The 26,236-nt window shown below is 39.1% G+C and overlaps 1 protein-coding gene across 16 annotated transcripts in view; it reads left to right on the top strand.

The window, feature by feature from the left end:
• Positions 1 to 26,236, top strand: part of TNRC6C (trinucleotide repeat containing adaptor 6C) — a 584,248-nt gene that overhangs the window by 537,247 nt on the left and 20,765 nt on the right. For 11 of the 16 annotated variants that reach the window (XM_075119317.1, XM_048817810.2, XM_048817813.2 and 8 more), the window contains 13 exons: positions 2,874 to 3,083; positions 4,540 to 4,706; positions 6,315 to 6,395; positions 7,087 to 7,144; positions 7,491 to 7,636; positions 15,432 to 15,605; positions 17,061 to 17,207; positions 17,591 to 17,710; positions 21,063 to 21,146; positions 21,495 to 21,726; positions 23,376 to 23,543; positions 24,441 to 24,632; positions 24,786 to 24,929. In XM_075119317.1, the coding sequence (XP_074975418.1) occupies positions 2,874 to 3,083; positions 4,540 to 4,706; positions 6,315 to 6,395; positions 7,087 to 7,144; positions 7,491 to 7,636; positions 15,432 to 15,605; positions 17,061 to 17,207; positions 17,591 to 17,710; positions 21,063 to 21,146; positions 21,495 to 21,726; positions 23,376 to 23,543; positions 24,441 to 24,632; positions 24,786 to 24,929 (1,923 nt within the window). The remainder of the gene's footprint in view (positions 1 to 2,873; positions 3,084 to 4,539; positions 4,707 to 6,314; positions 6,396 to 7,086; positions 7,145 to 7,490; positions 7,637 to 15,431; positions 15,606 to 17,060; positions 17,208 to 17,590; positions 17,711 to 21,062; positions 21,147 to 21,494; positions 21,727 to 23,375; positions 23,544 to 24,440; positions 24,633 to 24,785; positions 24,930 to 26,236) is intronic. The other 5 variants (XM_048817812.2, XM_048817822.2, XM_048817815.2 and 2 more) reach the window with 3 other exon arrangements.

Below are 26,236 nucleotides of genomic sequence, written 5' to 3'. Positions count from 1 at the left end.
AAATCAATGTTTGTGTCAAGAATAACATGGCGATTATTGTAAAATATATTGGAGTTAGAGTGAAGAGCATGCTGCTAGGGAAGGAGATTTATATATTAAAGTTAAATGGGTATATAGTTTATCTCAGCATTATGTGCAATGCGCAGTCATCCAAATATCTAAAAGTGAGCTGTGTGTTGCTGTGTGTTGGCCAGTCGCCAATTATTGGTGAAGTGATGTATGCTGCCTGTGGCTTAGCCACACCAAGACTGGAACATTGGTGCAAGTTATGGGTAAATGGCAGCAGCATGGAGTTTGAACTCAGTGTCACCTCCATGGTCTAACAATCAGTTAGACTGATTGTTCCCTCAGAAATGACCATATGGATTACTTGCAAATGTAGACCTCCTTGTTAAAATGGCACCTGTTCTTAGTCAGTTTACATGCTGCTTAAAAAGGTAGAGCAAATGATATCAAATATCTTGTCATTTGCCAAGAGGCTTCATCTTTTGGCAAGGGAAATAGTTCTTAAAAATATTAGTACTTGATGGAGTTCTTCTCTGTTGAAGAAAAAGGAAAAATTATGATCAAATCAGATAATACTCTTCTGACCTTGCTTAAATGTAAACTAATCTGAGTGAGAAAAGACCCTTTTTATACAGTAGAAGGGAATTAAGGATGATTAGAAATGACTGATATCTGTTAAACAGATGGATTCTGCTCTACTTAAAGTAAGGGGGAGTGCTGCGCCAGGTGCTTTCAACACAATCTTCCTACTTCTGGATTAGGGAGAGGACCATTAGCATCTCCCCCACAAGTTTCTGTTCCCAGAAGGAATCCGTGCTGCGGCAGAAGTGACATACAACTTCAATTATAACAATACTAACCTTGTGTTTTGTATTGGGTGGCAGCCTGTTCATAGTGGGTTTTTTAAGCTTATGCTCAATTAATGAAATGTGCTGTCCTTTCTGAACTTTGTGCTTGCACGTGATGTAATTAATTTTGTGATTACTGTAGAACAATATTTCTCAAACTGGGGGTCCAAAAGGGGGTCACAAGGCTCTTGGGGGGGGGGGGGTTGTCGCAAGATCACAAAAAATAGGGTTACCATACGCCTGAGTTTTCCCGGACATGACCTCTTTTTTGGTGATCCTGTTTCCGAATGGACAGATTTTTTAAATATGAACAAAAACTGTGATTTTTTTTCCTTGCTCATTCTTTTTCCTTGCCTTCAGTGCTGAGCTGCCAGAGAGCAGCAGCTGCTGACTGGGCACCCAGCTCTGAAGGCAGCACCGCTGCCAGCAGCAGTGCAGAAGTAAGTGGCATGATATGGTTACTTAGCTCTGTAGGAATTTGCACTGAGGCTGCAAAGCTATGACTGGTACCAAGAGTGTGGGGAATGAGGGGGTGGAAGTCTTCAGAGCCTGAAATATTTTCAAAGGGGGGCCCAGCAAAAGAAAGTTTGAGAACCCCTGCTTCCGAACATGTACCATGGTTTCAGTTCCATGTAAGATAACATTGTCTTTCAGTTCCCCTGTAATATACTGCCTGTCATAAATACCCAGTGCATATGCTTTACCTTGACTTGAAGTCCATCTCTAATAAAAAAAAAATATTTCACTCATATCTTTTGGGAAACTTGCCCAAACAATTCAGTTCTCCAAAAGAATCTGTAGGTGCTATGTTTGTCTACATCTTGTTTTGCTTTCTAGACAAAGTTGGTTTCTTAATCGCTAACACTCAAGTACACTGAAATGAATATATAACAAAAAATGGAATGAGTAACTTTTCCACCAGGAAAAGCTTTCTGTAGTGTAACAGACTTCAGAAGACCTAATTTGGAGGTAATTACAACTTTAAATGGAACCTTCCGCTTGTACTATATCCCACTCTTTATTTTTCTGTTGGTCCCAAGAGCTGTGCCATAATTCCTGGTAGATTCATCCTAAGTGGTAAAATCAATAGGAGGTGGACTTGGCTAAAAGCATTCCACTCAAGCCAAGCTAAAGTGATTTACCAGGTAATCCCTTGAAAGACATTAAGATACTAATACAAAAACCACTTTGGTTGGGAAATAGTACCTTGTATCAGCAATCCCTTCAACTGGTTTTGGTGTAGCCATAGGTGGTTGTTGTAGTCCCATTTAGTCCTGGTATGGTAGGATGTTGGTTACAGCACAGAGCCTCAGTGATGGAGGGAATATGGGGGGAATACACTTTCCTGCAACCCCATAATAAAAACTTTTTAGAATGCTTATGAAATATACGATCACATTAAAGGTAGCCACCCAGGCAAATACAGTATTTTATTTTCTAGAGCACAAGAAAGGAAGTGTGACCATCTGCAAATGGTTAAGAGAACTAAAAATAGCTTAAATTATTTGGTTAAAAATTGCACCTCTGTGTTCAACTCTAGCTGAGATTCCTCCTGATATTTTCAGTGATCTTACAGCCTCCTAGTAGCATGATATGACACGAAACCACTTCACTTGCACTTTGAGACAGGTTAGCATGGTCTGAAGAGGCATAGCATTTAAGGAGATGATTCATCTGAGAAGGAGAGTGGTTTCTCCAGATCAGAGTTGAGGTACATTTGTATAGCAGTATGGATAAGCTTGAACATCTGCCTTTATGCAGTTGATAGAAAATATTTTTTCCATCTTGACACATGCATATCATGAAGTTCAATTAAGAAAAAGAAAATTGAGAGTAAGTCAAGTTGATTTTTACATGCTCAAGTAGAGCCATTGTGTCTATCCATTGCTTTATGCTCTCTCTCTCAAAAAAAAGTCATTTTAATGACAGATGTAGTTGGAAATTTATTCAGAAAGGTTCACTGTTGTTTTCCCTTTTTTTTCCTTTTTGACTAACTTTATTTTATCTTTCTGATTTCAGCAGGCTGGGGAGAAATGCCTACTGTCCACACAAAGACTGAATCTTCTTGGGGAGAGCCCTCATCTCCTTCTGCTGCAGTTGATAATGGAACTTCAGCATGGGGGAAACCTCCCAGCAGTGGTACAGGGTGGGGAGATAATTCTGCCGAGCCAGCGGGGACCTATGGAAGAGTGAATGCTCCAGCTGCTGCCCCAGCACTGTGCAAGCCAGGTGAACTCTCACACTGCTTCTGTTGTGATGGTGTTGGGAGGTAGGGTGGATAATGTGGGAAACATCATCTGTACTTCTGCATATTTTTCAGTCATGTTTCCTCTCCCATACCCTTTTTTTGCATTTAAAATTGTTTTTAGTTTTAATTATGGTTGGAAAATATAATACCATTATAACCAAGGACAATCTAATATCAATATATAACTTCCACTTTCTTAACTCAGTAAACTATCTCAATTCTTTTGGTGTGTGCACTAATTTTGTCCCATTTAGAACATTTTAGAAAATCAAATTTGTTTACTGGACTGTCAGATTCAAATACATTGCTTATTGTGTGTGTGTGTGTGTGTGTATCCTGGAAGCAATTCAATATAAACAGCAAAAGATATAGAAAAGGGAAGTCGTAAGACACCAAGACCTCAAATGCCTACGTTACACAGATGACACCCAATTCTGTTCTTCCTCATCAAATGCCAACTGTGCTATCACCAATTGTGTAATTGAGATAATTGCCTGGATGAAAAGCTGCTAAACTCCGTCAAGACCCAGGTGATGTTAGTAGGAAGAGGATTGTACTTAAGAACTAATAGTCTGAAACATCTTAAACTGAATTAGTGGGAGAGGAATTATACCCTTCAACCATCAAAACAGTTCACAGCCTCAAGTCATCCTGGATTGTTTACTGCTATTAGATTCCCAAGTAGCATCAGCTGTCAGATGCACATTCTTTCATCTACAGTTGGCCTGAAGGCGACACCTCATCTTGTAGAATGCCATTTTGGCTGTGGTGAGCTTTTTATTTGTAACTTCTAAGCTCTACTGCTGCAACATGTTGTACATAGAAATAATTGACAGCTCTGGAAAAGCTATAGAGGGTTCAAAATGTGACATTCCACCTTTTGAGCAACACAGGACAGGACAATTGGAAATAGATCATCCCAGTTCTCCTTACACATCTACTTGCAACTCACTCACTACTGCCAAATTCCACGTTCATGTTGTAATCCTCAGAGATCTCGATAGGTTTGGCTCAGACCACTTTCGAATCTGCTTCTGTCTCAGCAGCTATAATCTATGTTCATTAGGAATAACAGAAATTGTCAACTAAAAGGGCAAGAATCATGAGATCAGGAGATAATATATTTGTAGTGGCTGCATGGCTTTGGAGCCCTGTTCCCCAAGAGATCGGATTGACCTAACATTTCACCTCCTTCAGAGTATAAGCAAGATTCTGCTCTTCACAATTTTCCCACAGTAATAATAAAAATATTGTATCCCTTCCCTCCAGCTTCAGGGAAGGGAACAAAAGATTAATATTGATCAAACTGTATGTTGCACCTGTGTAATTCTGTAAAATGTTCAGATGCTAAGATAATGAAGATTGGATGGATGTGCATATAAACGAAAGGATTTAAAATCTAGAGAAAATTAACATAAATGTTTCCTTCCTCCCCAGCTTCTAAATCTATGCAAGAAGGCTGGGGCAGTGGTGGGGATGAAGTGAACCTCAGTACTAGTCAGTGGGAAGATGAAGAAGGAGATATGTGGAATAATACTGCTTCACAAGAGAGTAACTCCTCCTGTAATTCATGGGGGAATGCCCCAAAGAAAGGACTTCAAAAGGTAGGACAGTGATAAGGATGGATTGTAGAAATCAGTAGGATTAGAGTACAGCATTTCTAGCATTGAATGTTACACATGGTTTCTGTATAAGATTAATACTCTGAGTTTGAATGAAAGTTTGTCTCATCACGAGTGGTGAAAATGAGTGCAGTACTGTAGGAAATGGATTTATATACACTTGTTGCAACTAAAGTAAAAGCAGTCATATTAAATGATAGACAACAAAATATTGTTCCCTTGAATACACTTTAGCTAGTCTGACAGGTTTCAGAGTAGCAGCCGTGTTAGTCTGTATTCGCAAAAAGAAAAGGAGTACTTGTGGCACCTTAGAGACTAACACATTTATTTGAGCACAAGCTTTCATGAGCTACAGCTCACTTCATCAGATCCGATGAAGTGAGCTGTAGCTCACGAAAGCTTATGCTCAAATAAATGTGTTAGTCTCTGAGGTGCCACAAGTACTCCTTTTCTTTTAGTTAGTCTGTTGTAGGTGTGTCTAGAATGTCTTAACATGCAGACTATTCCCAAGGGGGGTAGTGTAAGGCAGTGGATGGAAGGCTACAAAAATTTCTTTTACTTTTAGAGTGGTGTCTGATGTTTTTGATTGTTTTTGTTTCTCACCAGTTTCATGAACATTTATGTATTATGAAGATCTTTTAATGTATTCACAAATAAATCATACTGATGACCTCTTAAACGATTTTATTTGCAGTGGAAAAATCAAATGTTGGTCTCTTAAGAAATGGTCCAGCTTAATTCATAAGCAAAAAAAAGTATCTGTTTTGTCTCCTACATCTGAAGGGGGAATGTATAATTTTGTGGCCTGAACTGATGTGGGAAGAGAGCAAAATTTAACCAAAATGAAACTCAAACAAGAGAACATCCACAGTTACATTAGGAATTTTTATATTACAAGAAATATAAACCCTCAAATTTCAGGACATGAACCAACCTCTAATTTACAGACTTAGCTTTGCTTATGAGCAGCTTGTTCCATAATTGTCAGCTATACTAGATAGACCACTGGTTTGATCCAGTATTACAATTTTTATATTACTGTCCCAACCCTTAACATTTGTTCCTCTGTAATTCAGAGAGTTGCACTTCAGGGTCTTGAAGTGGAGAAGTTGCCCAGAGCTCTACTAAAGATGTCTATTTCAGTCTTTTCAATGCAGCCGATGGATTGAATGGTCTCTGACAGATTAAGTTTGCATATTCAGTTTGTTGGGTATTTTGAGGGAACTTTGTACTATGTCAGAATTTCTGAGTGACTTTATTTTGTTTTCCTGCTGATAACTGAAATGAATAATGCTGTTTAGAGAAAGGGTTAGCTATTTGCAGTATCCAGCGTATCAGGCAGATAGCAAGTAGTTCTTTACAACACCTGATCAGGTGAGGTAAAATTTGCTCTGTGCCCTCTGGGGAGAAGAGGAATGTAATTCTATCCTGTTTTGTAGGTTTCATGAATGTGTTATAAATATACATATGAATATACCCTGAAGCAACATACGGTATTAATAAGGGAAACCTGCCATAGATTGGGCTGCAGCTCATTGCTATAAATATGAAAAATAGATGATTAATGGTCTTTCCAATTTGTTTACCTAGGGCATGAAGACATCTAGTAAGCAAGATGAGGCCTGGATCATGAACCGTCTGATAAAACAGCTCACGGACATGGGCTTCCCAGTAAGTAACATTCATATTCTAGGATTTTCTGCAGCTTGGTTTTTGTAGCTTCTAGTGTATGTGTTTGACCTTTCTGACTGCAGATACAAAAATGTTTCCTAAATGGGAAATCAGTTGTTTTAACTATATTTGGCCATTTACTCTAATATAGTTTGTGAAACCTCAAAAGAGCATGTAAAATACCCTTTGAGTGTAGATACTGACATGCTTAATTTTGATGAAACCTGTAGAACTTTTATATTTGTAGCTTTTTTTAATCATGGGTTTTACTTTGAACTTATTAATAGTCTTCGTTCTCTTCCCCATTCCCCTATTAAACAAATGAAATAGGGAGTATTATGTGGTTTGGGGAGTTTTTTCGTTTGTTTTTTTTAAGTTAGGGGTGTGTGGTGATATTTTTAAAGTTATCCGTTGCATAAGGTTACAAATTCAGTTATAAAAAGAATATAATTTAACTTTATAGAGAAGAATATACGTTTTGTCCAGTGAGACAAGCCAGATCTTTCTGGGAAGCATGTCATAATTGGTGAAAGCAAAAAAGTTACGTGTAAACATAATCTGATTCAGTTAATACATGTCAGTGTTACCCCAGTATTAAAGAGAATCTTGAAATTTCCCATTTAGTTTGGAGTCCTGTAAATGTGTTCTTGCTTGAAACACAATATAACCAAACCCACATTATTGTTTGCAGAGAGAGCCAGCAGAAGAGGCCTTGAAGAGCAACAATATGAATCTCGATCAGGCCATGAGTAAGTGTCTTTCTAACCAACACTTTTCGTAAAAGGTACTTCAGTAAATGAATACATGATTATAAAGTTTGATCTATTCCAGTTAAATTAGCTTCTGTTTTCCTAAAGAGTATTTCAAGAAAACACATACAGTTTTGTGATTATTTTCTATGCCAAACCCCAGAGTGTAATTTGTAGTGCTTTCAAAGATAGTGTATTTTAGTTTTCTACTGTAAAATTAATATTAATTGTAATAGGTGTATAACTGACACTAGTGTTGTCGTTTTGGTTTTAGAAGTTTTTGCAGACTCACTTTACCCTTGCATCACCAGCCCTTGTCTTGCTTCCACTCTTCCCTTCTATGCAGGTACTCTGCTGGAAAAGAAGGTGGAAATGGACAAGCGTGGAATGGGAGTGACCGACTATAATGGAATGGTCACCAAACCCCTTGGCTGCCGCCCACCATCAATCTCCAAAGAGTCTTCCATGGACCGCCCCACCTTCCTTGACAAGGTAAGTTCAAAAGTATGAGTGTAATTTATAAATCAGTAGTGACAATGCAGGGTGGGGGAAGAGCTGCTGATTTCTGCTGACTGTTGTAGTAATCTGGAGAGCACTACAAACAAAATGAAGAAAAGAGGTATAGATGTGTCCGTCTTCTCCATCTTTTTTTTTTTCCTTTTGTAAATTCTGCAAAGGTGAGAGGAGCCCACTTAGTACTAACGGCCTGCCCCTCATTCAAGGGAAGGGCCACAAGAACTGAGGAATAATTAATTTCATGGTATGGGAAGAAAAAACTAAACAAAAAACAAACAAACCAGGAACAGTAGTGCAGGTTGTAGATATAAAATGAGGGCACTGGATATCAATACCAAGCAGTCCCCCAGTCAGCCCTCACTGCTCTGTGAAGCAGTCCAAGGAGTTAGTGGATGACACTCGGAGCTGTGCTCAGATATGTGAGACAAGTAGGGACTGAAAATAGTCTTCCCAGTCACAGAGAACCTCCCTGTCAAGCTTTCTTCTCCTAACCTCAGGTATGGCCATCTTGGCCAATGCCAGGAGGAGGAGGTCTAGACGAGGTTTTCATGTCTTTGTGAGGCCTTGGACACAAAAGGCTGTAGGAAAAGGGTGTGAGAACTTCAGCACGAAGTTTTGAGGAGCCAGAAGTGGGGAGGCAACCTGGTGCACTGGAGCAGAGATAGGTGTGTGCCAGGGTCTCCCTCCTACTGCAGAAGGTACAGGTGGCAGGAACTTCGTGAACTGCACCTACCACACACCTGTGTTCTTGGCTCTGTGGAGCAGCCACCAACTTGTGGAAAGGGACAAATTGACTATACTGTAGGTTGAAATGCTTTCTTAAGTTACAGAAGAGGTACAACAAAAGCATTGGCACTGTTAACCTCCCCGCAGTGACCCACCAATGTATCTCAGTACCCCTCTATAGGAATTATTAGGAGAGAAAAGGATAGTTGAGATTCTGAGATTCCTCTCCCATTTGTTTCTTGAATAATGTTGAAAATCAGTACCCACTAGGAACTGCATTGAAACCAGTTCATTTTATGTAGGCTACTCACCTGATGATAATGACTTTGTTGTCTATCAATTTGGGCTAGCTTAAAACTAGTGCTTTACGCATGAAAGGGTGTGTCTATTACCAGTCCCCTGAAGCATTCAGTTTCCCTCCTCTGTATATTAAACTCTTTCCTACAGTGGTCATCATTAAAATGCAGTTACTCCACAGCTTTTTTTTGAGATGCCACAATTCTTTTCCTACATTTTAAATAGAACATAAATTTGGTATCTCAGATACTGAGCTGTAATTGCTAAATATTAATTTTTTAGTGACCACCATTGTAGATAATTTCTGCTACTTTTACTTTGCACTTTGCAACACAAACATTTAGCTGAAGTTTCTATTCAGTGTGACAGGGTCGGGCCAGATGGCTACAGGAGAGTAATAGAAGGCAGATATATTAGCCCCAGGTTAAGTAGGTCCCTTTTCCCTGGGTAAGGTAACAGGGAAGGTTCCAGAACAATCAGGAACCTTCTGGAGACAATTAAGGCAGACAGGCTGTTTAGAACACCTGCAGCCAATCAAGAAGCAGCTAGAATCAATTAAGGCAGGCTAATCAGGGCACATGGGTTTAAAAAAGAGCTCACTTCAGTTTGTGGTGCGCATGTGAGGAATTGGGAGCAAGAGGCACTAGAAGCAGAGAGTGAGAATGTAGACTGCTGGAGGACTGAGGAGTACAAGCATTATCAGACACCAGGAGGAAGATGGTTTGGTGAGAATAAAGAAGGTGTTGGGAGGAGGCCATGGGGAAGTAGCCCATGGAGTTGTAGCTGTCGCACAGCTGTTCCAGGAGACACTCTAGACAGCTGCATTCCACAGGGCCCTGGGCTGGAACCCGGAGTAGAGGGTGGGACCGGATTCCCCCCAAACCTCCCAGCTCCTGGTCAGACACAGGAGGAGTTGACCAGGACTGTGGGTTTACAAAAACAGCCAAACTGAGTGCTGCCGTGAAGCTCCAAGGCGAGCAAATCCGCCAATAAGTGCAAGACCCACCCAGGTAGAGGAGGCACTTTGTCACATCAGGAACAAGGAAAAGTATAAAACAAGTTACTATATTTAAACAGAGACACACCTTACATTAATACTGCTAAAAATTATTACTGTTACTAAAATCAATCTAGTCTCATTGCAGTTTTCCTCCAAGTGAATGTATGTTAACAAAACACTTCCCTGTTTCTGGGGGATCAGCTTTATTCTCCCAAAGACCACTGTTGTATCAGCATCTATTCTACCATCCTTCCTTAGACCAGACTAAATTGATAATTTTCTCTGTCTCCCATGGCTCATCTTTCTTACTATCCTCTTCCCCTTGCTTTAAAATTCATCACTCATTCTTAACTATTATCAGTCAGTTTGTGGGATGCCTTAATGAACATGGTAAGTGAAAGATTCTTTCCATACTCAAGTGTACAAAATGTGTGCGTATGTGTCAGTTAACCTTTTCTTTTCTAGGATTACACATTGAGCAGTTATATCATTACTAGAGAGAGAGAGAGGCAGGCACATTATGCAGCATATTGTACATAATATAGAAATCTATGTTAAGCATAACTATTTAATATTAAGTACTAAATTAATCAGTATTTATACAGCAAGTAAAATCCCTATCTGTCAGGGTATGCATAGTCTGTCACAATGACTTTTTCTTTCAACAATAACATTCCACATGATCCTAAATAGATATTTACTTGTTAATGTTAGATAGGGATTTGATCATCTTGCTAGTAAATAAAAAAAATCTCTTCTCTAAAGTAGAGAAAATAGTATTTTTTTAAATATATCATTCTCATACTTCAGTTTCATGCAACTAGAGTAACTCACCTTCTCAATGATTTTTTTGCCTTTTGAGTGGTGGTATTTCAGTACAAGAATTCATCAACTGGCACTGCCTTAATCCCTAGTCCCTTCTAGCCAGCTCAGCTTTGTCCTTGGTCAGTGAACAAGCTCACTGCCTTAGCTGCATCAAGATCTTCAGTCCACCACTGCTCCAGCCCTCCTTTAGCCCACTGTTTCAACAAATCACCAGGTATCCTTTTATTTGATTTTTCTGAGTCTCCAGTAAGTTATTAAATATTTCTATGTTTCTGCGTGCCAGCTGTTTTTGGATGATCTGAGCTGTGTGCCCCACAGCTCTCTTCTGAGTTAAGCCAAATGCCCTTTCTGCTACTCCCACTCTGAAGATTTTGTTCAACACTTATTTATTCAGATTCTTTTTCTGCCCTATGAATTGTGGTGAGGGACTTCCAGCTCCTCAGTACTCCACATTGGGGTCTGCTTCTGGATGTGCTGCACTCCTTACTTGCTTTGGGATAGCTGTAGTTTGTGGAGCAAAACACTTATTTGCCTTGAAGCTTTTGTTTGACTTGCTTTCTCAACATAACACACATTTTTTATTCTGTTTTGCACTGAGTCAAGCTTTGGCACTCAGTGCTTTCTGAATTGTATTATTTTTCAGGATGTCATCTTGTCTTTTAAAAGGAAGAAGTCCAGTGGCTTCAAGAGCTACAGATGCAGCCTAGCAGTGCCCCTCACACATGATTGCAACCATATTATCTTGTACCTAAGAGTCAAGTATGCTCTGCTCAGATATAAGATTTGCTTGAAGTTGTAACCTGGATGTCCAGTGGAGCCATCAGTTTGGGAGGGGAGCTCCTGAAGATCCTATGAGAGAAACCGTCAGTCAGCCCAGTATACTTCAGAGGATCTTGTCTTGAAGCAAAGGTCTAATCTGAGTTCCATTGCTGACAAGTAGCACTCAATGTTACCACCACTCATAACTTCACAGACAGTATTCATTAAAATTTAGAGGATCTACTTGGTTGTCTGAAGGTGATCTGCACTGACCACCTCATAGTTAAAGTCTCTAGAGCATATTGAGGCTTGGTTTATTAGCAAACTAAATAGATACTATTGAATACCAGATCACTGAAAGAGGCGATGCTTCCACTAAAGTGCCAAAGGTAGAAGATGCTGAGAGGGGCAATATCCATCAGACTCCACCACCACCAATTTGCTTGTTCCAGGCAGCTAAAGATCCCCCTCTCCATGTGTGTGCGACATTTAGCAATTTGAGACTAAGTTGCATCAGTGTATTGTGTGTTATTGAATTGCTCCATGTAGCTTTGTGGCTGAGGTTGTCTTGAAGGGAACTCTTTGATGCCCAACACCAAATTTGTCCAGAGCCAGAAATGCCAAAGGGCCAAGATTGATAGCTGTACCAGGCTCCCTCCCACATTTCTGTGCTTTTGTATCCTGTTCTTGATGAGCTGGTGAAGAATAAACTTAGCATGGCTCTCTCCTTATCCCAGCTGGTGGAGAAAAAATGTATCTTACAAAGTGAGTACAGCTAAGTCTTCTACTCCCAGTTTTAAGAGCTTGATGAACATGGTGTCTCTTGGTAGAGGAAAACCTGCCAAACTCATGACACTGCAACCAAACCTCTGAGATTTGTTACATCATACAGTTTGCTACTGCAAAGATGGTTTCCTGACTGGTTTGGCATCAGATTCAAGCCTGTTAATTGACTTGCCTTCAACATCACCTCTATTGATTTCATGGTAGACTCACTCAATTCTACTCTCTCCTCCTCTCTTGACTCTTTATGCCTTCTTCCACACTGCTCCATTCATACCAATAGCCCTCAGGCCTGGCTCACACCACCCGTATGTTTCTTCCAAACCTGCTGCTGGACCCTAGAGCATCTGGAAGATCACATGGAATTCCTTCCTTACAAATTCTGTCCTTTCTTTCAGTACTATCTTGCTCACTAAACAACAGTTCTTCTTCACCTTTATTGAAGAATCCAGTGCCTAAAAGCTTTGATGCCTATTTGCCACGTTCAGCTCCTTCCACAAACCACTTCCCTCTGCCCAGGCTGTCGCCTAGTACTTGGAGGTGAATATCAGTGAGTTTCTTCATCCTTATCCATGCTCTCTATCTTCTTGTCCCAGATGTCCCTAATGAGTTGGACAATTTTTGAAAGTTTCTCTCTTTTTAGGAGGACATAGTCTGAGCTTTTGTCTGTTTGTATGTAGATGATGATGTTGGTTGGTGGATTTTTTTATGATATTTTATTCACTCGCACACACTTCGTTCCCTCATCTATCCATGAAGCATCTGATTCAGTGTTTTGTATTTTTTTATTTTGAAAACTCTCTCAAGCTCCACAGATAGTATAGTAATCACTGCTTCTTTGAATAGATCACCTTGCAAGATTTGCACATACCTATCTACTTGCATGGGTTTGTGTGATCTGCTTCTGAAGTGTGATTTCCCTCCAAATACTCCTACTTTTCAGCTTTATGTATGTAATATTTTTACATCTTTAGCAGGGATTGGGGGGGATTGTATTTATTTTTTTTAATTGTTTACTGATGTTTTGTCTTATTTTTTAAATTGATTTGTATGAAAAGCTTTGGCTTTCTATGCAAATCCAGTACTGTTTAAAAGGCCCTTTGGAATCAGGTAGTGGCAGTTAGGTGGCATGTGACCATTGCGGTGTAGGGGAGTCTCGTGAAGCTATCAGTATCTTGCACAGCTAAAAATCTTTGCACAAAGGGATTTCTGTTGTCTCTCATTTGGCGTATGAGACTCAAGAAAGAATCCCATGAGAGATTTTCAAATAACTGGAAATAAGTAACTTTGCCTTACTGACCACCCGTGGCGTGCTCTGCACTATACAACCACAAGAGCATATGGTCCTATCCTAGAAGATTACAATCTTATCAACTCTGATAAAATACTAAATTCCATATTGGTTTCATTGTTTTATGGGGAGTCAAATATAAGAAATTGTACTAATGGATAGGAGACATGATGGTTGAACTTGGGAGGAGCGTACACCTTTTTTTTAACAAGATTATTAGAGATGGACTAAGAGAGGGAAAGTTGGCTGTGACTGGATGGTCCTGAAGTTTAGTAATGGGTTACAAATCTCTAGGTCATTAGTATAAGTCCAGCCTACCCTAAATTGGTAGTAACCAAAAGTCCTTAACGTTTATTGAATTAAGTGCCTAAAATGAAATGAGTTTACCTCAATTCCATTTCTAGAGAATAAATATCCCACGTCACAAACTGCAAACCACAACCAAAGGCCAAATTAACATGGACACTGAACTACACTTGCCATTTGATTGTTCCGGTTCAGGGTTGAGGCACACTATTGAAGTTCGGGGGGAGGTGGCATTGCAGCTAAGCAGAACACATCTGTTCTGGAAATTGAAAATTTTGATTTCCATAGTAGTCAGTCTAGCACTTTCACCAGCACTGCAATCAATGTACATTTTTTTTAAATGGGGGTGAGGGGGGGAGGGGAAATGTGGCAGTAGATATTTCTGCTTTTGGCAATATTTAGTGGTTACATCCATTACTCTCTCAGCCAACACTGTTGTTATTTGTGTAGAAAACAATGGCACCTGGAAGAAAGAACACACAAGTCACTGGGAATTATCTCCACTTTAAAGAGTCCAAAAAAAAAAAATTAACGCATGTCCATGACCTAGGCATGAGAAATCTTTGAACCTGTTACTGTCATGCAAGCTGCAGTTGTTTGTGGAGTATGACTGATGTCCAGTAGAATGTAAAACATCTTGAGCTGAAAGGCCTTGGGGATATCATTAGAAAATGTCAGCATCCCCCTCAGGATATTCAAACACCAAATCAAGTGTCACTTTGACTGATGATAAACTTTTCCTTTGCACAAAGGACTGCTGTTGAAAATTCATATTTACAGGGTAACTTAGAACATAAAGTTTCCTGAGAATTCCCACAGTTAGGTGCTTTATTTGATATGCTCCTCTTTCAGCTATCTTTTGTGGTGCTAGAGAACAGCAAAAGACTTTTTTTTTTTTTTACTTCTAAAAACTTGTCTCATGTTTCTTGGGACTCAGCACTTTAATCACTTACCAGGGAGAGTACATACTTAGGATATAAGTAGTTTTTAAATGTCTTTTTTGCGTTCGCATAGAGAGAGAGAGAGAGAGAGAGAGAGAGAGAATAGCAGAATTTAATTATGAATATTAGTAAGTCAGTGCTACACGAAAATTAAAACAAGGTTACAAGTCTTATCATCCAGTTGAAACTGGAGTGGGAAAGAGGATTAATGCAAACATGCTTTCTGAACAGCTGAGTTGGGATTTGGAACTGAACCCAGACTAGTGATCACATCGCATTCTGCTAAAGAACCTGTAAAGCGAGCTCATCTGGTCTTTCCTTAGTTCTAGCTTTACAAAGTGCACGTCACAAGTGGGTGCTGTGTTTCTCTGACAGTGCAGCAAACAAACTGCAGGGAGAAAGATTTCTGAAATTTGCTGTTGCACTACTCTTTCCACTGTTTAATGTCCTGGTGCCAAGAGAGGAGAGAATAGAGTGAGTTGTAAAAGCAGTTGTATGGCAGTGGTCTGATTCATGAGGTTGAAGTTGCCTGCAAGGCCATGGAATTTGTTTTATCATGTTCATACTAGATTTTAAACTTAACATAAGCACCAATTCCTGATTATTCTGGATGGGAAATGAGAATGGTCATGCATCTGTACATTTGCAATGTGCAAAAAGTAAAAAAGAACAGTACCTTAATCCTGTTTCTCTTTTTCTTCTTTCTTCCACCCCATACTTTCCATTCCCTATTACTCATGCCTTTTTTTTTTAACATTTTGATTTTTTTTATTCATCCATGCCCATTTATATTCCCATGGGAAACTGTTTGGTGCTCTGTCTGCTTGTGGACACGGCACACAGCTCACCCTTTCTTTCTCCAATCAGGATGGCGGCCTAGTGGAAGAGCCCACTACTTCACCATTTTTGCCTTCACCAAGCCTGAAGCTCCCCCTTTCAAACAGTGCACTCCCTAATCAGACCCTGGGCGGGATTGCCTCAGGGCTGGGCATGCAAAACTTGAATTCTTCTAGACAGGTAAGGCTGTTGGGAGAGATCACAATTTGAATTTCGGCTCTCTTGAACTCACTACTAGAGGAATTTCTCATCCCTTTTTCAGTTTAAACCACTATTTCCAAATATGAACAAATTTTGTTCATATGAAATGTCATTGTAAACATTTCACTTTAACAGCCGCTGTTTAACTGTAGTTGCTGTAACCTGAAACTTACATGCGTCCATTGAGAGGAGAATGCAGCACTACAGATTTATAATACTGGACATTGTATTTTGAAGTACAAGGAACTTAAAATATATAGGGTATATTTGACTAAACCATAAATGACTGATATAGTGTTTCTGTATTTTTAAGGCATTGCTGATTGCCAGAATAGTTGTTTAAAACAGAAATTTTCTTCTAATTAGCCTTCACTGGCTTGATTATTCAGTGATGATACAACCTTGTGATGAGGCTGGAGTTATATCAAGTTTTTCTACCATAATTGCTGAGATAAGACTGTTAGCTTTTGCATGTGTGGGGAAAGATCTTGCATATCTCTTTAGTGAGCATGTCTAGCAGACTAAAGGGTGGGAATCATTTCTTATCTGCCTTGTTGGAAGAGGATTTGAGGGACTGAAAATGAAAGGAGGGGAAAGGAAAGTAAGTGGAGTGAACATTTATAACTATGAATGTTTGTGGGGTCATAAATTGTGGCTGATCATGAAAAGAGAGAAGAATATAGAAAAATCTTGTAGCATTCTCTTGTGGCATTGACTATAAAAAGGTAGCTTGAGCATGGTGGAGTATGCTTAACCACTTTTCTGCTTTTCTGACAGCAGTAGCTCTCCAGCATTTACAAACCGTTAGGCACACCTTTGGGAACAGTGACTACACTAATATCAGATACATTACCAGTAGCCAGGGCTTTGGAGCAGAGCCTGGAGCGCGGAGCAGCTCCGGAGCAGTGGAGCTGCAGGTTTTTGCCTGGAGCTGGAGCAGAGCCAGAGCACAGCTTCAAAGCCCTGCCAGTAGCTTTGTAAAACAGAAGTGTATTGGGGCTACATGGACACTACTTAGAAAATTCAGTCATGTGTGGTGATAGGATTTTAGTGATTTCATTCTTTGCCCCTTCTCATGGACACAGAAATGTGTTTGGCAGATGATTTTATTATTCGTTTCTTGGATGACATCCTAGAGTCATGCAGACTTATTTTGGAAAATATTCAACCTTCTGGTGCCACTCAAAGAACTGTACAAAACTTTAGCAGGCTTGGAATGTCTGTCTTGGATTTATAGCTATTACTTACGAGCCTGATTCTAAACCACATCTTCAGTAAAACTTGCCACAAAATAGATATAAGCCTGTATGTGATCATTTCGTTGTCTATGCTTATCATGATCTTTGAGAATAAAAGGCAGCACAAGCATGTCACTGTCATGGAGTCTGTGGAATGTTGCATCGATATAAGATCATCTTCTTTGTCATATTATAGATACCGAGTGGCAATCTGGGTATGTTTGGCAATAGCGGAGCAGCACAAGCCAGGACCATGCAACAGCCGCAGCAACCGCCAGTGCAACCTCTTAACTCATCCCAGCCTAGTCTTCGTGCTCAAGTGCCTCAGTTTCTATCCCCTCAGGTTAGACTGAATTGCATAGCACAAAAAACTGTCACATCTTTGTTTCATAGCGACTGTATACTGAGTAAGAATATTTTCAATATGAAAAAAATTCTAAATAATGAAGTAACATGACCAGATGATTTGGACCAGCATTGATAACAGAAACACCATTAAAAAACTCTTTATTTTCTTTGTTTCTGCATCCATCAGAAAAGCAGATTTGATTGTGGTTATTGTTGTTTATATTTGATATAGCGATTCTAAAACTGGTGACAACTCATCTAATTGCAAATTTATTTTGTGTATGATTTGTGGCTCTTACTGGCTATTTACATAGTGGGCAGTTTTAACAGTGAACATACTGCGCTTAAATCTGATATGCTGTATTCTCTGTTCCCCAGGTTCAAGCACAGCTTTTGCAGTTTGCAGCAAAAAACATTGGTCTCAACCCTGCACTATTAACCTCGCCAATTAATCCTCAGCATATGACGATGTTGAACCAGCTCTATCAGCTGCAGCTGGTGAGTTAAAAGGCACAGCAAACGAGATGTAAATCAGACTTGAAGACATTTTTTCAGATTTGCACATCACATTTAAAATAAGAGAAGTGCCAGCTTAGTTTTAAAAATGGAAAGTACATTGCTACTGTTTTGTTTTTTTTAAAGATAGTTATTCCTTTGAAAGTTACGTATTCTTCAAGACGTAAAAGCATGTTTTGTTTTTCCTAATGCTCCTTAATTGTTACAGTGACTAATTTTCTGTATTGTCATTTAATACCAAGGACACTAGTCCTTTTCATTCTTGTAGCTGTAATTAGTAAGTCAGTTGTCTCCGTTTTTGATGTGTGTACTGTATAGCATGCTCTCAAATAGCCCTACTAATATGTGGCTTGGTGACATCTTATTTACAAATATTGTTTGGGAGCTATAGATTTTTCTGTAGCCATAGAGTTTTATTTGTTTGTTGTAAGGACTAAAACTGCTGATTTATTTTTAAAAATTTCTTCTATTAACACTTTACTTTTACTCACTTACGGAAATCGTCCCTGGTTAGAATCTTTGCTACCACTATTAATCTCTGACTGCCTTTCTCAATTTTAAGGAGGAAAATTAGATTCACACTCTTTAATAACTGAGCAGGATGGTGCTTGAAAAAACAGCCCTGAAACTTTCCTCAACTAGTCCCTCTGAAATCAGTGGTACAACTTTTGGAGTAAAGTACTACTTGATGTAAGGATGTCAGAACCTGGTCCTGTATGACTTCATTTTATTTTGTTTTAATCTGACCAAATGCCAGAATTCTACCAGTCTGTTTGGACAGCACTGAAAAACATTAATTCACATTATTGTTTGGATAAATAGTTTTCATAATTTCCCTTAACTTTTTCATTTCTAGTTTTATGAATCATGCAGAGAAACTCTCATTCCCATCTTTAAGTGAAAAATAATTGCTGAGAGTCATACTCATTATCAACAGTTAAGTTTTATTAGCTGAATTGCGTTTTAAAAAAATCAATATACTTAAAGCAAAAATATATTTATCCTTTCAAAAGTTCTTTTTAACCAGAAAATGTACTTTTGCTGCAGTAACCTTCTTCAGGAAGCAAGAATATTTCAGTTTGCATTTTTAGAATCATAGAAATGTAGAAATGGAAGGGACCTCAAGAGGTCATGTAGTCCAGCCTCTGCACTGAGGCAGGACCAAGTAAACCTAGACCATCCCTCACAGGTGTTAGTGTAACCTAGTCTTAAAAACCTCCAGCAGTGAGTATTTCATAGCCTCCCTTGGAAGCATATTCCAGTACCTAACTGTCTTTATAGTTAGTTTTTTCCTAATCCTAAATCTCCTTTGCTGCAGATTAAGCCCATTATTTGTTGTCCTACCTATAGTTGACATGGAGAACAATTGGTCACCATCTTTTCTATAACAGCCCTTAGCATATTTAATGTTTATTATCAGGTCCCCCTTCAGTCGTCTTTTCTCAAAAAGCAAACCTGTTCAATTTATTTAGCCTTTCCTCATAGGTCATGTTTTCAAAACCTTTTCTCATTTTTGTTGTTCTCATCTGGACTCTCTCCAATTTGTCCACGCCTTTCTGAAAGTGTGATGCCCATAACTGGATACAGGACTCTAGCTGAGGCCTTTCCAGTGCCAAGTAGAGCAGGGCAATTACTTATGTCTTAAATATGACACTCCTCTTAATATAGCTATACATTATAATATATTGCTATACGTTGAGCAAGTAAGGCTCACAACCCCCACCCCGAAGAAATAAGTATTTTTGTCCCCATTTTACCAAACGGGAAACTAAGGCATGGAGATGTTGTGTGCCAAAACAGTGATAGGAAGAGAACTCAGGAGGCCCCAATCTCATGCGTAAATCTCTAGTTAGATCATAACATTGCATTAGTTCATCATAATGGGGCTCTGACACAGTGAAGAATGTTACGGTATAAGTGTCATAAGGCCACTATGTTGTCCCACACAGAAGATCAAACACCAAGAGTGGCAGGAACATAACTGTGCCGCTCGCATCCACACAAGGACGGGGCTGGCCTCGTTCTCCTTTCTAATCTCAGGTTCATTATTTAATGGCAGATTATCTGTGGGATTTACTGATGCCACATGGGGCCAAGTGGAGCCCAAGAATGACATTAGACTTTTTTCTTTCTTTTTTTTTTTTTTGTAACTGCATCATGTTGACTCATTTTGAAGTTGTGATCCACTGTAACCCCCCAGACCCTTTTCTGCAGAATTACTGCCAGGCCAGTTATTCCCCATTTTGTAGTTGTGCCTTAGGAAGGAAAAATCAAAGTGTAGTACTTTGTACTTGTCTTTATTGAATTCCACCTTGTTGATTTCATATTTATTCTCTAATTTGTCACAGTCATTAGGATTAGAATTCAAATTCTTCAAAATGCTTGCAATCCCTCCCATCTTGGTGACATCCTCAAATTTAATAAACAGACTCTTCATTAATGAGAATATTGAATAGTACGAGACCCAGGACAGACCCCTACAGGATCCCACTAGATACATCCTCCGAATTTGGCAACGAACCATTGATAACTGCTCTTTGAGTACGGTCTTTCAACCAGTTTTGCACCCATCTTATAGTAATTTCATGTAGACCACATTTCCATTGGGACTGTGTGAAAAGCCTTACCAAAATCAAAGTATCATGGTTACAGCTCCCTCTCCCCCACCCACTAAGCTAGTAACCCTATCAAAGAAGGAAATTATGTTGATTTGGCATAATTTGTTCTTGGCAAATCCGTGTTGGGTATTACTTATCTCCCTGTTATTTTCTAGCTGCTTACAAATTGATTATTTAATAATTTGTTCCAGTATCTTTCCAGGTATCGAAGTTAGGCTGACAGGTCTATAGTTCTCCAGTAGTCTTTGTTCCCCTTTTTAAAGATAGGTCCTACTTTTGCCATTCTCCAATCTTGTGGAACCTCACCCGTCCTCCATGAGTTCTCCTAGATAATCTACCACGTCTGTCTCTCAATTCTGTGAGATTGTTTCGCTGGGTCCTTAAGTACCCTTGGATCAATTTCATCAGGCCCTGCCAACTTGAGTGCATCTAACTTATCTACATAGATTTTATCCTGTTATTTCCATATTTTGGCTTGTGTTCCTTCCCCTTGTTAATATTAATTGTATTAAGTATCTTGTCGTAATTTACCTTTTTAACAAAATAGGCATTAAACACCTCACCCTTCTTGATGTCAGCCATTATTAGCTCTCCTTCCCCGCTAAGTACAGGACTAACACTTTCCTTATATTTTGTAACTTACAAACACACTTTAAACAAGGATGTTAGGTTTTTTTTAATGTATGACTTTTGACCTTCCTTGTTTCATATTGTAGGCGTACCAACGTTTACAAATCCAGCAGCAGATGTTACAGGCTCAGCGTAATGTTTCCGGACCTATGAGACAACAGGAGCAGCAAGTAAGTTTAACCTGCCAACTTTGATTTCAACATTAGATTCTGGTTTCAGCTGCCTATAAAGATTCTAGTTCATTACTCGAAATGAGTTAGAGTAGCATTAAGTAAACCAAACTGTATTGCATGGATTTATATTGAAAGAGAAGAGTACCAGTGTTACTGAATGCAGTTCTACTTTCCTCACTTTTGAAAGAATGTTGTTGAACTCTTAATTCAGTTAATTCTTTGTTTCAAAGGGCTGGATGTTGTGTTGATTCAATTTAGAAAATGGGGCAGCATGGCTTGTGCACCTTTGTACTATCTAGCTTTTGTTGATTGTTTTTTGTTTTTTTTTTTAATCTTTGGTGACAGGTTGCACGTACAATCAATAACATGCAGCAGCAGATCCAGCAGCACCAGCGCCAGCTGGCTCAGGCCCTGCTTATGAAGCAGCAGCCTCCCCCTCCACATCTATCTTTGCACCCCTCTGCAGGCAAATCAGCCATGGATAGCTTTTCACCTCATCCCCAGGCTCCCGGCCTACCTGACCTGCAGACCAAAGAGCAACAGTCTTCTCCGAACACCTTTGCTCCTTACCCTCTTGGTAAGTTTCTTTCATTTAAGCTTCCACTTACAAAAGAGAGGAGATAGTGTTTATATGTTTAATTATTTCAACTTCTGAGCACCTATCCTTTGTTCTAGGTCAGTGATTTTCAACCTTTTTTCATTTGTGGAAGCCTAAAAAATTTTGAATGGAGGTGTGGACCTCTATGGAAATCTTAGACATTGTCTGCGGACCCCCCAGGGGTCCATGGACCACAGGTTGAAAACCACTGCTCTAGGTGCATTACAGTACTAAAAATATAAAATACAAGAGAATCTACAAGAAGCATGTTAACAAAATGCATATTGAGTTGCTACACAAAATTACAATAATTTATCCCCATCACTGTAGTAGCCCTACACCTAGTCGTCATAATAGCCTACCTCAACTCACTCCCCCAAAAGCCTGAAAGAAATTATGAACTTAGCAGCATACTTAGAAAGCTAATTCTTGATTCTGGTGCACCAAAGGGGGGGGAAGTTCCAAAGTCAAGGATCTCTTACAGAAAATGCCCTTCCAGCACTGCTATTGCCCTCCTCTTTAAGCTGGATTACAGTGCATTAGATGTCAATGTGTTTATTTTTGTCAGCAGAATGTAGCGTGATTGTGAACCAGTTCCACTCTAACTGAACTATATGGTTTTCACTAAAACTTGCACCAGGAGGATATTAAGGATGGTCTTGTGTGCAAGGCAATTGAGTGGGATTCAGGAGATCTGTATTTTATTTCTATCTGTGCGAGACTTCCTGTGTGACGTAGGGCAAATAACGTAATTTATCTGTGCCTCTATCTAATCTTTGTAAAGTGGGGTTGATGATACTTACTTATCTTACAGGTTAGCTGAAAAGGTATATTAGTGTATGCTAGGTACTAGGATGATGACCACCACAAGGTCAAAAAGGTGCTTATAAGTATATGAAGGGCCTAAACTTGAAAGGTGCTCAGCACTGTCTGATCTGTTAACTTTCAGAATCATTTCCTGAAAATCTAAAGATCCCCATCTTGGAAAGATGAAAAGTTCTTCCCTAGAATACTGTCTATGTATTGATATAAAAATGTATCATTTAGTCTTTATTATAATTTTTAAATACATTAAACGTGACTCTGAGTAGAAGAGCAGCAACTTAAAGAATAACAAATCAGTATTATGCAATTGGTTGCTGAGGTGTTAATCGTTTTAAAAAACATTGGTAGCCCAAAAAATCCAAGGATTTGTTGGAAAGTTGACCAGAATGATCTGTCACTGATGGAACGTTGCAAATTCCTTGCTTGTTTTAATTTCGAATTCTAATGCAAAATGCCTTTTCTGAGACAACTAGGAAGAATTAAAGTGGAAATGCCGATGGCATTAAAATACATCCCTATGGTGAGTTCTTTTTCTCATTGTCAATGGTTTAATTTTATCTGAAGTTAGTGGGAGTTTTAGCAGAAACAAAAGGGTGATATTTTTTAGAAGAGTAGAATTTATTGAGCAGCAGGCTGAGACCAGCATGTGATAAATTGACATACAGTATATACAGAACTATTTCTATTTGAAATCTAAAGTTCAATAACTCATTTGTGTGGACATTAAGCACCAAGAATTAATGTTGGAGATTGGGGGAGTATAAATGTTAGGAATATGTAACAACCTACCTGCTTCCCCTAAGCTGGACTGAATCCGAACATGAATGTAAACAGCATGGACATGACTGGTGGTTTGTCAGTGAAGGATACTTCTCAGTCTCAGTCTCGCCTTCCTCAGTGGACACACCCCAACTCCATGGATAATATATCTAGTGCTGCTTCTTCACTTGACCAGAATTCTAGCAAGCATGGTATGTCAACTACGTTTATCAATTAGTACTCTTAGGACATGATGGTCAGATTGGCAAAGCAACCTAATTTCCAGGCATTCTCTATTATAAGAGCTCATACAAAATACCCTTTCAGATTATAAACTATTAAATTAATACTTTTAAAGAACTTCTTATGGTATAGGCTGTCTCATTATGGTTGCAGAACATGGAACCTTCCATCAAAGCTTTGTTTAAAAATGTTTTTGGTTTGGCGAATGTAGTTCAGAAAAATGAGTGAATAATAGCACCAACTAGAACCAGCCTTAATGTGGCAGGCACTACGCAAACATCCCTCACAGAATTGCCAGTGTACCTCAGTACAGAGCTGCATCACCTTTGCCCTAACTGTAATGCATTTTAAATTCCTTCCCCAACTCCACCTCCAAAATCTTGAGTACTAAATTCCCAGCGCTGCTCAGAGTTGTGCTCTGTTAAGATTACTGTGTCCTGCTTCTTTGTCATTAGCAGCACAAATCATTTCACTTCGATGATAGCTGTTAGCCTGCAACTATTTCTACATCCCCACATTAACTTGTTGTTTTCTAATTCCTATTCAGAATCACCTTATCCATTTGAGCTTGTTTTTGACAGAGATCTCTGAATTGCTGTTAGCTAACTTACAGTATGATGTGCTACTGAGGTTTTCATCAGATTCAGATCCTGGGAGTGCCAAGAGAGACTATCTTGAACTGTGTTAAATCTTGAATAATTGTTTGTTTTCTTACTGTATGTATATTTTAATTACATTACTTAATTTTAAAATTTGGAAAGTTTTAAGGACAAGAAAAATTATAAAATGTAATAAAGATGAAAGGAGCAGCCAAAGAATGAGTCCTGCCCCCATACAAATTATTTTTTTCCCTTCTATCATTTCAGGTGCTATTCCTGGAGGTCTAAGTATTGGTCCTTCAGGAAAGTCCTCCATTGATGACTCTTATGGACGGTACGATCTGATCCAAAACAGTGATTCACCAGCCAGTCCACCTGTAGCTGTTCCTCACAGCTGGTCACGTGCCAAAACTGATAGTGATAAAATCTCCAATGGTTCCAGCATTAACTGGCCACCAGGTAACAAAACACAAAAATATTACCTTAAAAATACTGATGTCACTGAATCTAAGTGTTGGTTTTATTTACTGAATCAGTGTCTGTCTTTTGTGTGGGAGCTTAGAGCAAAGGATAGTAATTTCATAGACTCTTGCTTCTGCTATTTTAAAATAGAATTTCATCCTGGAGTGCCGTGGAAAGGACTGCAGAATATTGACCCTGAGAATGACCCAGATGTCACTCCTGGAAGTGTTCCGACTGGGCCTACCATTAATACCACCATACAAGATGTTAATCGCTATCTTCTCAAGAGTGGAGGTAGAGCAAAAGTCACACAAACACTTTGCACCTCTGTAGTCACTTTGTTTCCCTTCCTTCCAAACATTTGAACTAACTGTCTTATTCCTAAAAAACAACAAGGCTTTCGGTGGCACCTTAAAGACTAACCGCTTTATTTGGGCATAAGCTTTCGTGGGTAAAAAACCACTTTTTCAGATGCATGAAGTGAAAATTACAGATACAAGCATAATCTGTAATTTTCACTTCATGCATCTGAAGAAGTAGTTTTTTACCCACGAAAGCTTATGCCCAAATAAAGCGGTTAGTCTTTAAGGTGCCACCGGACTCCTTGTTGTTTTTATGGATACAGACTAACATGGCTACCCCTCTGATACTTGTCTTATTCCTGTGTTTTGTATATACTGGTTTTTTTTTTCGGTAGAGAATTGTCTGTACTACCTATGTGCAGATGAAAGGTGGATCTGATAGTGTTCATGCTTTGCTGCTACTGTTGAACTTCCACCATAAATCTAGACATTTTTGGCCCGCTAAGTCAGAATTTGGAGATTCCTGGATTCTTATTGGAAACTTACCACTTTTCATACTGTTGAAAACTCTCAGGCTTAAATATAAATCTACATGTTTTCCAGGAGATTTCTTATTATGTTTAAATACTATATCTGTTTGGTTTTGCTCTCTACACAACCCAGCCTTTTCTCCTACTTGACACAGCAGTGAAGTCATAATGCCAAAGTCAGGAAATCACAATTCTTTCCATGGCAACAAGTTGACGTCATGAAAACCTGATTTGTGACTTCACTACAGGATCAAGCAGAAAGAGAAGATGGATTTGTATATCCCTAAAATCAGCCAAGAGAGGGTTGGAAAAAAATTATTATATATAAATATTCTTTTCACCTTTCTCCATCCCTCTCCCCATAAGTTTTACTCCAGAATGAAGAGGGATCCTCTCTAAAACACTGAGTCATTGGACTTTAGTACACCTCAACAGGGGTCCATAGCTTCGGGAAATGGACCAAACTAAAGGTAGCTTAGTTGTTGTTTGTGGTCATGCTGTGACCTAATATGTAAATTGTCCGAAGAAAGCAGTCTAGTAGAACACTATAATGCGCAGAGCAGAATTATAACCAAGCTGTCAGTAGGACCTGCAAGGACTTTAAAACGTAGATTGAGCTATCATAGTCACTTGTGGGTGTTTGCCTAGATTGTGAATCATAATTATCATTGAAGCAAGTTTCCTGGTATCCTGAGCAGTGGAACTCGAAGCTATGTCCGGTAAGAGGCTGTGGAACTTGAAGGGAGTGAGAGATGACGGGAGGTTTTTT

The sequence above is a fragment of the Caretta caretta genome, chromosome 14, assembly GCF_965140235.1.
Source record: "Caretta caretta isolate rCarCar2 chromosome 14, rCarCar1.hap1, whole genome shotgun sequence".
Classification (NCBI taxonomy): Eukaryota; Metazoa; Chordata; order Testudines; family Cheloniidae; genus Caretta; species Caretta caretta.
The sequence above is the reverse complement of the archived record's forward strand: the minus strand, read 5'-3'. Positions and strand labels throughout refer to the sequence as shown.